At 43.0% G+C, this 11,501-nt stretch overlaps 1 protein-coding gene across 1 annotated transcript in view; it reads left to right on the top strand.

Annotated features, from left to right (window-relative positions):
- sorcs2 (sortilin-related VPS10 domain containing receptor 2) overlaps positions 1–11,501 on the top strand; it is a 359,541-nt gene that overhangs the window by 273,362 nt on the left and 74,678 nt on the right. The window contains exon 4 of the mRNA XM_080518964.1: positions 10,312–10,476. Coding sequence (XP_080375090.1) covers positions 10,312–10,476 — 165 coding nt within the window. The remainder of the gene's footprint in view (positions 1–10,311; positions 10,477–11,501) is intronic.

The raw sequence follows: 11,501 nt of genomic DNA, 5'->3' as shown, positions 1-11,501 counted from the left end.
ACTGCCGGGAGGATCTCATTCCCAAAATACAAATTTCACATTTGAATTGAAGTGTTCTCAGGCTGTTTTCACTGAGCTTTGGCCGTGAGAAGACAACTGGATTTCTGGGTCATGTTCACGTTTGGCGTTTTCTTTGTTTGCATGATGCAGCTTAAACTTGAATTTGTGCCTCACACAGAGAATTGTGTTTGCAGATGTTGGTTTCTGGAAGTTTTCCTGAGACCATGCAGGCACATCCAGTAGCGAATCTTTAAAGCAGTTACGCCTAAGGGCCAGACGAAGAGGACTCTCCACTTTTGACTTTGGGACTCTTGATCCTCAAATCCTCTTCTATTAAATCCAGTAGATCGTTGGATCATCAAAGTCTTTACTAGTTAACATCGACAAGCAATCTTCTGAAGATTTTGACCCAGTTTTTGTTGAATATCTCCAATCATCTTCACATCTAAAGGCCGCTACACATCACGAATTCCGTCCATCGCAGACAATAGATAGTAATCATGGGAGAATCATGGCCAGATCTTTGGTCTTGGACCTACGTTGCACCGTGAGACGCTTCAACGATGACCATCAGATATTTGGGGTGATTGTGACTGCTGCAGCAACCTGTTTGTTATGGAAAATGAAAGAATAAACCAAAACAGTAAATGCTACTGTAAAATGATAGTAGATGCTAATGAGTATTTACTTCAATCTATCTTTGCTCAAGCTCAAGTTGGCCTCTCTTTCTGAGCCACAATCGCGTCCATATTCTCCTCCTTCTCATTGTTTGGGATTTCTCTCCAAGCACATAAATGCCCCAATGGCAAGGGCTCCGTTCATGTTTTTTGTTTATGACGTGTTTCTTGCACGACCAGATATTCTTGGCAAACTTCATATCGTGGCCTAAAGTTTATTAGCTCCATGGCGAACGTTGTGGTTCGCAGTGAGCAGTCTGTCAGAGAGACGTGCCTCTCTGAAATGTTGCTTACTACACCTGCTTATATACACTCAAACACTATATGTCAACTTGGATTTTCTCTCATATTGACCAAGTTGTGCCAATCACATCTCCTGCCTTATAGGCTAATATTTTTTATGAAATGGAAATGAACACTATCAATGTCAGGTATCTTTTTTCCGTCCTTCCTATTGGGAATATAATATTATAGTGGGGATTTGACAGCCACCTTCTCCTCATTAATAATAGCCTCAAAAGCATTTCATTATCAATGCGTTTTTGCAAACAATTTCTTACATTCTTACTGTTGCGAAAACGTCCATTTTTTTTCACTTGTTAACTTCACCTTTGTAAAACCTGAGCCACTTCACAGTCCGTGCGCCTGAACCGAAGCCAAGAAGTGGGATTCCGCTGGAGCCTGTTCACGCCTGCCCTGCACTACAAATGCCGCCAAAGCGGAGGCTAATATGCATAATGCAGGAGAAACACCTCCAGCTAATGCATTTGCGCTGTCGCCAAGGTGGGGGCGAAAACAGACCTCTCACCTTCCCGTATCCGACACCTCGCAGGACAACGTGTCGCCTGTGTTTGCTTTCCCCAGTTCTCCACTCCAACCAAAACGGACGCCGTTTCTCACCTCCGCTTCAGAATGAGCTGCAGCCTTGAGGCGAGGAGGAGACGGCTGAGGCACGCACAGGACACTGAGCAGGTTGTTCAGGCATCTGTTAAATCCGGGAACGGATTTTAGTCAACGGAGAGAGGAGACGTAACATACATTCAACATTTTAAATCAACTTTGATTGGAAATGACAATTATATGGTGATATTTTGTAGAATTCTCCGCTTAGATTTATGATATTAAAGGGAAAAAAACAACAGTTTGGGTTTTTATTCAGCTCTATACTCATAAGTCATAGCGTTATGTACAAGACATGTAAATAATATTGTGTACGTCTTGTTAAAGCTGCCAATACAGCCCCAATACAATCCATTAGGTTATTGATTCCAATGATCTCTGCAGATGTGCTGAGGTGTCCGACACCAAGACGTTAGCAAATCCTCTACATCTTGTAATTTGCTCAGAGGGACCTTCCTGAGTGACCATGTGCCTCAATGAGCTTTTCAGAGACACTTTTCTGTCATTGGTTCATCAATATTGACCACTTGCAGCTCGGGACAAATACACAGATGCTTCAAACTGGTTGTGGAACCATCGACCACTGAAAGATACTGTGTTAAAGAGAATATGTGCTTTTCCCTCCACCTTTCTGGCTGATTTCTGTATATATCATGCAGTAGTTGTAGTAGTTTTAGGCTTTGTTCAAAAACTATTGACATTTAATGGATGTGCAGACTTTGACTTTAATAACATGATGCTCTGTTGCAGCTTTAGTAGGTTCATGCACCAAAATTACTTGGTTTGGTTCAGAATAAATCTATTGAACATAATCTAAAATGACGAGCCTGCCAAATATGGTGAGCTTTTGAGCGTGTTTAGGGGGTCAGGTTTGAGTCGATTGACGAATTTTTCAGGTGCAAAAAATATATAGTAATTATAATAAATAATAAATAAAATGTAAAATCTGTATACTACCCTCGACATTTGATTTGGCGACACTGACTCATGACTTCTCTAGGTAACCTTCACCTTCTTCACTGTGTTTTCATTAAGTTTAGATGGGTTTTTGCAACAAAATGTCTATTTTAGGTGATACTATAGTTTGAGTATTGAGTTTTAAGAAAACTATGGTGGCTCGTGCTCTCACCAGGATAGAAAATGAAACATTGTGGGATGTGTAGCAGGATGAATAGTTGAACTCTTTGCACCCTGCTTATTGTCCATCCTTCATTACTCTCATTAGCTTTATACCCAATCAATCTATCATCTTTACTTCTACGTTGGTGTCAGAAACAATGGAGCATTGGGGACGAAGCAGGATCAATCCTGAGCATGATGGTAATCCACCATACAGCGAACTGAAAGAGAACATTTAGAGCTTAAATCTATCCTAAAGAGTATGATTTTATCAGGTGGGAGGACGTAGAAACACCTGAAGAAAACCTGCTCATGTGCAAGCAGAACATCCAAAACTCTACAAAGAAAGACCTGGGTCCTACTGAACTGTGCCTTCAATAGTCGAGTTATGTTCTTCAGAGTATTTAGTGTTGGATTGTTCTCCTTCATACATGTTTGGCATCTTCTGTGGCACAAAAGAAATGCCTGGATGTTTGTAGATGAGATCAAAACAAATCCTAAATTGCATGAGAAAGTGAGATTTCATCTTCAGTGGTGAGCATAATAGAGCTACGAGAGGTCAGCTTCAGCCCTCCTCTTCGGATCAGTGAGCTAAATAGTAGGCAGAAACCTCACAATGTTAACATTTATTGAACTGATGCTTTGAAAAAGAACCACGCTGTCGTTCTGAGTGAAACTAACAAAGGAAAGCTCTCAGCTACAAACTGGCAAAAAAAAAAACCCAAAACAACAAAAAAAAAGAGGCCAGACTTAAGTAAGAGCCATCCAATTCTTTTGTTCAAATACCCCACAAAGAGGATATCGGTAATGGTATTCAGTCCGTATCGCCCTGGTTTAATCATTCCATTGAAGTCCCTGTTTGGCCCTGATGACAAACCACTGCGGCATAGCAATTTAAGGCGAAGTGGAACTCGTACCCGGGTGATTACAACATCTGCATTTTACTGATGAATCGACGGAGTTTTCACCTGATCAGAATCTTCGTCGGATAAGAAGCAACGTCGTCTTTAGTAGACGCACCTAAATGAAAAGAAAAAGGACTTCTCTTCATTCAGTTCCATCCTTCAGATGTTCCTTGGGGCCTCTCGATGTGGAGGTGTGCACCTGCCACATGTTTGTCCAACCATCATATTGTTTCCTTTGAAAAAAGTTCCATACCCACCCATGGTCGACGCTAACCAACATTTTGTCAAACTCCTACGAGCCCCAGGTCTTAATTCCCAACAGGCCACGACTCGATGAGCCGGCGTCACACGGGAACCCCCCCCCCTTGCTTTCTCCCTGGGAATCAGAACCCAAGCAATTTACATATGTAATTGAGTGGAAAGTAATTGTGCCGGGAGCCGCTCACTGTAAGCAGCTACCGGTGGGCCTGGTTTTTCTCTCGTGTCAAGCCAGATGTTTCTAAGAAACGACAACTGCGGTTTATTCTGTACGTTGGTTCATCTTCTTTGTTGGGTATGATAACATTTTACACCCAAAGCTAGTTTAATGACATCAGGACATCAAGATCACAGTTGTAAACAAGGCTCGCAACACCGAGTCGCATCATGGAAATCATGTGTACTGTTTGGAAGCAGAGCGACGCGTTTTGCATCGTCACTCCCCGTCAAATAGAGTCGTCAGCGGGAGAAACCATTAGTTCCTCTTTTGCCTCTGTGTCATCTTCCAACTGTCACGACGAGACAGAAAGCTGGAGCCAAAACAAACCCACAATCTATAAATAATTCCTTCATAAGCAACGTTGCCAGCAGCATGCACAGGCTGTCTCTGAATATCAAGGATATGTCATCATTAGGAAGGTTCCTTTTAAGGAAGTCCCTTCGAACAGGCTCACGAGCAAACGAAACATTATCACCACCCTCTGCCTGTCTTTTAGAGTTGTTAAATATATATTTCTCGGCTCAGGCACAATGCGATGAAACAGACGAGCTTGAAGGACAAAAAGAAAATAATCAAAGAACCCACTTGAAGACTAATTAAACAGGTGGAACACAAGGGTTTGTGTTAAAAAAGGGTTTTTTAGATGTGATGGTGCTTGAAGATGGATCTTTATTAAGATTGCAACCTTCTTATGTGGGCCTCAATGTGACATCATATCGTCTTAAATATTATCTACGATGTGTTGTAAGACTGGACAGTGTCTTGTATTAAAATAAACCCGACAACAACAGTTTGGTGGAAAACTGTTAAAGGACTGTTTCTGTCCGTATTAAAATAACTTTATCTGATACGCAACTCCAGCAACGACTACAAATTCCTAGATTCCCTATGATACAAAAGATGAATCAGCAGTTTTTAATGTTGGCAACTCAAGTGATCTTTACCTAGATTTCTATGTGCTCTGTCTTCTTCTGTGTTTTGTTTTGTTTGGTGAGTCACAGCGCCCCTAAAGGCCTGGCATGTGTACTACATGCCCTGAAGCCTCGTCTTGAGCCGTGGTCAAAGTGACGTATGGACGGAGGTTTTTAGGAGAAGGCTTATGGAATTGATTTACTGGTCAGGTTTATTTAAGATGAAATGTCTTGGACACCTCTGCTGGAAATATTTGCCTTAACCACAGTCATTGTGTCGTCATATCTTTATTGTTTATATCTTTAAAAAAAAAATACTCCTGTATTAAGGTATGATTAACAAAAGTCTTCTGGACCTCACGGGGCAGTTTTGACATCGCTGGTAAGAATTCAGAACAGCCATTCACCGTTGACCTTGTTTTCTCAAACAATCGAAAATATACCCGGCTAACCTCACAATGGGTGTGTGTGTGTGTGTGTGTGTGTGTGTGTGTGTGTGTGTGTGTGTGTGTGTGTGTGTGTGTGTGTGTGTGTGTGCGCGGGTGCGTGCGTGTGATGTACAGGGTCTCCTCATGAGAACTCTACATCAGCCCGCAGCTGGTTGAAGATGTTGCATGCGAGTCGGTGAAACTCTGCCTCCCCTGGTCTGCACGCCCCCTTCATGTTGTTCACGCTCTTGACTCCACGCCAGCACTTCCTCCATAAGCTATTCTTAAGCTGCAAAGTGGATCGTGTTGCCTTATAATAGATTATGGGGCTGATGCGCTGTGATGTGCGTCAACAGAACGAGACCTCAGCTCCTGCCAGGCCAGACCGCGGTCGGGAGATCATCAAACGTCGCGGAGGTCTTTAAGCCCATTTCTGCAGATTTGAGAAGGCTCAGTTTTGTTTCCATAAGTCCCCCTTAATGTGTCACACCCTGCCGGTCTCAGGAGCAGACACAGGAAGTTTAGAGCGGCTTTTATCTGCCAAGCACAATAGCTGCACTGTGCTTTCCCCCAAAGCTGGAGTTATTACTCAGAGGAAATCGTTACGCAGGAAGAATGTATCAAAGTCCTTTGATTGTGGAGGATCATCAGTTGTGCTAAAGGAGGGGAAGAGCAGTCTGCCCTCCTCCAATCCACTTTGCTGAAGCTTTCCACCCAAAAAGTTGGGTCTTATCTTTCAGTCAGAGAAGGCACCCCGGCTTGTTTGACAAGAGTGCCACTCGTTGGCAAGTTTTATTACTGCGACAAGAGCGGCAGAGAACCCTGAACCTTTCGTGACTCTTATCTGTCTGAGTGGAAAGGCTTGTATCAATAAATAAAGCTGAAAGTCAAAGTAACTTTGCAACAACACAAGGTTCAGGTCAGGACCTACAGTTCAGGTCCACATAAATCTGACAGCATGGAAAGACGCTGAAGAAGTCAAGGAGGAGGTGCAGCACCACCCAGCACTATCATGACTGACTGACTGTCTGTCTCTATCGCTGCCTTTTTCTTTCCCAGTATTGAAAGGTTTTGCAACACAACCTTGAGAAACTTGTGAAAAGAAGCGATTTGAGAAGATGGGGAACACTCAGACGCCGGTTGAACAAGACATACATGTCGAAAACCTATAGTGCAGCGTCTTACAAAACGAGCGTGATCTTTTGTGTTTTTCAGAAACCTTCCACAGTTGTGTATAGCCTAAAAAAATCTAATTGCATTACATTCACAGTGTTCTCGTGTGTTCAGATCTATACGAGCAAAATACCTGGAGGGCTTGGTTTGGCCGGATCACAAGAGGACTGGTCCGGCTCAACCTCAATCAGTAGCTTGTTCAACTTTTACAAAAACTCTTGTTTCTTCACATAAAGGAGCTGAAAAGTATTTGAAGCTTCACTTTTCATATGCAGTGTTTAATCTCTGACCTTGAAGATTGGAACTGTGTTGATAAGCAGCAAATACCAACTGAAACGTTGTGTAATCCTTCACCTTGAGTGGCCACTGGAGGTGTGACTTCAACAAAGATAGATGTTGTTTATTGATTATTACAAAGAGTAATCTCGCGAGCTACCAAATGTTACGATATGATAATATTTTGTACCTTTAAAGAGTGCTCGCACTCGTTTTTGTTGTTTTGAACATCAACGTTATTCAAACTGGGACGTCTTAGTAAGAATGTGTGGTAATGAGGTTACAAAATCGTCGTGCAGCGTAGTGCGCAATCAAAAACATTTTTAAAAATGATCTTGACACTATTCTTAAAAGAATGCATTGTTTTATTACAAAATTTTAATTTGATGAAAATCAGCACCATCTTCGTATTCAGGCCCATGGAGCCACTGACCAAGAAGGAGAAAATCCTGACGGCCTGCAAAATGCAAACAAACACAATGGCTCCTGCCGCCAAATACACACCAATGGCATGACTTCATTGTTACATCATGCCTCTTTAACCTTTTAACTGCTCCTATAAATCTGATTATTTCTTTCTGAGGTTTTTTTCACATTTGCATACCTAATGACTTTAGTTACAAACAGTTGAACTCATCATTTAGTCAGTTTTGTCCTTTTAAGTGAGTAATATTGTTTATAAATGACATGTAATGGTGTTTAGTTGAGCAACAAAGCTCAAGGTTTGGCATTTCAGTATATAGGTTTATACAAGTAAAGAGTATGTGTAAGCATTTGTAAACTAAAGCCCAGTTTACACGACGTTTTCAAGTAAAAACAGGAAATGTTTTGCAAGGATGGCGCTCAGAGCTACTGAAAATGAAACTTTTATATTAAATGGCTCCCAAAATGGAACTTTTTGAAAATGCTCAGAGTTCGTCTCCGTGGATATGTTGGGGTAAACACAACGTTTTCAAAACATTGCTGTGTAAACTGCATTTCTGATAATGCAAAGTTTACAAGTGAAACATGGAAACAGGAGCCTAAAAGTACACATTACATTAAAAAAGTACCAAAACATATTATCCAAACAAGATAAATATAAACAAAAGCAAAAATTAATTTGTTTTATCCACAATATTAATATTTTCTTGGCTTGTGTGAAGAACAGAGAAACAATAAAGAGACAGTACAGTACTATTCTGCTCCAGATATTAAATACTCTAAACTTTCATTTCTACATTTTGTGGCTTCCTCTGTCTGTTTTCTGTGGAACCTTGTTGATGTGTGTGACTGTTTGCACCTTGCGGATGTCCGTGAGTCACAGTGCAACCAGGTTCAACTGAGTGATGTCCTTTAAAGAGAGCCGTATCGGCAGAAGCGGCGTGATTGATGTTTCCTGCGTCCGCTGGGCGACAGGAGGCGAAACCTCAGTGAGACATGAGCTTCAAAACAAAGAGCCTCAACCGGACCGGTTATATTGACTACTGTATTATGAAAAATACACATTGTCTCCACGGTCAAGTGATAAATCTTTGAATCCATGGGAAAAATTCAAAGTGCCCTGAAGCAATGCACAATAACTAAGCTCTAAACCGATTCAGCCCCCAGCCTCGGCTGCTCGCTCAGCACTTTTGGAAATAAATAAAAAGGCAGAGTATTATTTCAAGAAAATCTTCTCCTGACTCCCGCGCTCCGCTCCTCGCCGGCCCTCGTGCGGCTGCCAAGCCAAACGGCGCGTTTTTAATTGACCGCGCAACTCGTGGAGGCGTGCTGTACACGCCGCCTAATTGCAGCCGCGATGAGAATACTAATGGCGACTCCGGTGTGTGTGTGTGTGTGTGTGTGTGTGTGTGTGTGTGTGTGTGTGTGTGTGTGTGTGTGTGTGTGTGTGTGTGTGTGTGTGTGTGTGTGTGTGTGTGTGTGTGTGCGCGCGCGCTTCTTAACTCACCAGTACGTGTGTCTCTGGACATATAAATTCCTTTAATTTCCCTCATATAATAAAGAAATGAGTCAGCTGCAGCTTCAGAGTTCAATGCGGGGCAAGTGTTGGGGGGCCGGTGTGAGCGGGATGCTAATGCTGAAACTTTAATAGTCGCCATAAAAAGTGAAGACAGAGCAAGAAAGTTGTAGAAAACGATATAATGTCAATGATGGCTTTGTTTTTGTTGTGTTTTTCTTACTGATATTTGATGAGGATACTGCAGCATCCTGTTGGAATAGTTGTTGACGATAAAACGACATTGGCCATGAACAGATCAATATATCAGGTAGAACTCCTGCATCTGGTTTCACTGAGACAAAGTCTGAGTTTCAGCTGCGTGTTGAAGCGCTATTGTTTTCTTGACTGACTTTCGTTTGGCCGCATCGTTCGATCGCCATACATGTAAAAGTCTACATGTGAGGACATCCTCACCTTTGGTCTGAAAGGGACTCAGATCTGATTGGTGCAAGGAACCCGATAACGCCACTTTCCAGCTATGACAGAAACGTACTGATGTTTTGATGGCACTCAGTCAAACTCCTTACCGGGATGACCTGCTGAGTTTTTATCGGCTTCGTTTACACGACGACGTTTCAAGCAAAAATGCATCATTTTCGCGTTTTCATTCAGAAAAGTTTCACTTTTACACAGCAAATGTTTTAATAATGATATCCGTGTACAAAATCCCCTTCAGCTCAGGGTTGATACATCAGTACTGTTATTACTGTTACACAGCAACAGCACATCAGTACGCATGGCATGATCTGATATATGTTAAGTTAAGGAGCTTCATAGGTAATATTGCTTGTTCCCATTCATAACCAGCATAATTAATATTCTCTGTGGTCCCAACAAACCAAACTGTCCTTTCCTTTTGTTTGTGAGCTGCTTTACATCTATTGATTTAAACCCACTACGACAGGAACCAGAGGATTCTTATTATTCTGTTGAGAAAACGGACTGTAAGGACCTGTTGTAAACAACACAGTGATCGTGACAATAAAAAAAAAAAAAAAACCTCTGCGGGTAACTTCGCACTTCTCATGAACTCCTAATGAGCGTGACTGGTTCATTAGCCGGGATCGATCCGTCCTCGCCGCGGCTTCACTCCTCGGTGTCCGGGCCCTCGTGGTGATTGGTGGGTTGGCAGGTCCTGGTGTGCCCCATGTTTAATGCCTTCACTTTATGAGCTATAAAACTCTGAATAGATAATCAATACACTGTCGCTACGCTCTGGGAAACATGTGAGGGTGATGGAAAGTTCTCCGAGAATGGTTGTGAATACGCGAGCGGTCATGAATGCATATGCATTCATCAGTTCGCCCGAGCAGGAGGATTATTCATGCACATGTATTTGGTGTGAAGCGCAAAGGGTCGTGGTGGCGGTGGTTTCGGCGGACCGAGACGCGAATATGTTGGGAGGACCTTCTGGCTCTTGACCTCTGACCTGACGTTTTTCTCCCTCTCGCTGCCTCCTGCAGGTCGTCCTGGTGGGCTCGTCCATAAACGAGCGCGATCAGATGCTGTTCATCAGCACGGACGAGGGCTCGTCCTTCCAGCGGCAGTCCATCGCCTTCACCCCGGAGACGCTCGTCTTCCACCCCAAGGAGGAGGACAAGATGGTGGCCTACTGCAAGGAGGGCAGGGTGAGTGTCGGGCTTTCTTCGGGCCGAAGCTCGATAGGACTCGCCTCGGATGGAGCGCCAACGAGAACACGACGTTAACGCCGGCGAAAGCAGCTCTGCTGTCGGTGCCGCAATGCATAAAATTTCAATTTCCACACGCGCAGGTGGAACACGGGACCTCAGAGAAAACCTGAGAGGTGATTCACCACACAACAATGCAGCCGTGGGGCAGAATCTGCTCAGGCCGGAGAAATAAATCCAACAATCACCGCGTCAAAATAGACGCATACATTTCACACCGAAGGCGTGTCGGAATCACACCTTCGCTCTGAGGAGGAGAATCTTTGAAATGTTTGAACTGTTTGAGGTATAATCAGAAGCAGCGGAGGTCTGTGAGACCGTCATATCAAGGATTTCTAGTGTTTATTTTTCAAGGTTGATCTCAATGCTGCCCCCTACAGCGACTTGTGGTACTGCTCCATTGAGCTGGACAGTATTGTATTTCTCCTGGAGGAAGGACATTAACCATGAAATGAACACAGAATAAAGATGAAAGGCTTTGTACAATCCAGTGTGTGCAGCCGCCGTGTATATGTGTAGCTACCTGCATGCACATCGAGCAACGACGAGCCTTTAGTTGGATAAAGTTGTATAGAAGATAGATGAATGCATGAACATTTGTTTTATTCGTTTTTATCGGCTCATCAGCTCAGCAACATCCACCTCAATAATGTGAATTGAGATCTAGAGATACAGACAAACCTATCAAAGTATTGAAACTATTTTAATACTGCAGTGAGGGATAAGGCAAGAGCTGATTAATTACACAGATTAATTACCGAAATAGCGCACAAAAAATCCCAGTGAGCTCCAATTTGAAGTCATCAACATGTCCTCAGGTTGGAGGAAACGCCTGGAGTGCTCAACAGACCGAACACAGGCGGTACTGTAGCACAGGCAGGACGGTCCATCTTCAAAACAGACGGCCGAAAAAAACAGTGTGGAGTTTTTCTGAAAGCCGTCGAACTTCTGTGTACAGTAGAACC

This window comes from Blennius ocellaris, assembly GCF_963422515.1.
Source record: "Blennius ocellaris genome assembly, chromosome: 23".
Taxonomy (NCBI): domain Eukaryota; kingdom Metazoa; phylum Chordata; class Actinopteri; order Blenniiformes; family Blenniidae; genus Blennius; species Blennius ocellaris.
The sequence above is the reverse complement of the archived record's forward strand: the minus strand, read 5'-3'. Positions and strand labels throughout refer to the sequence as shown.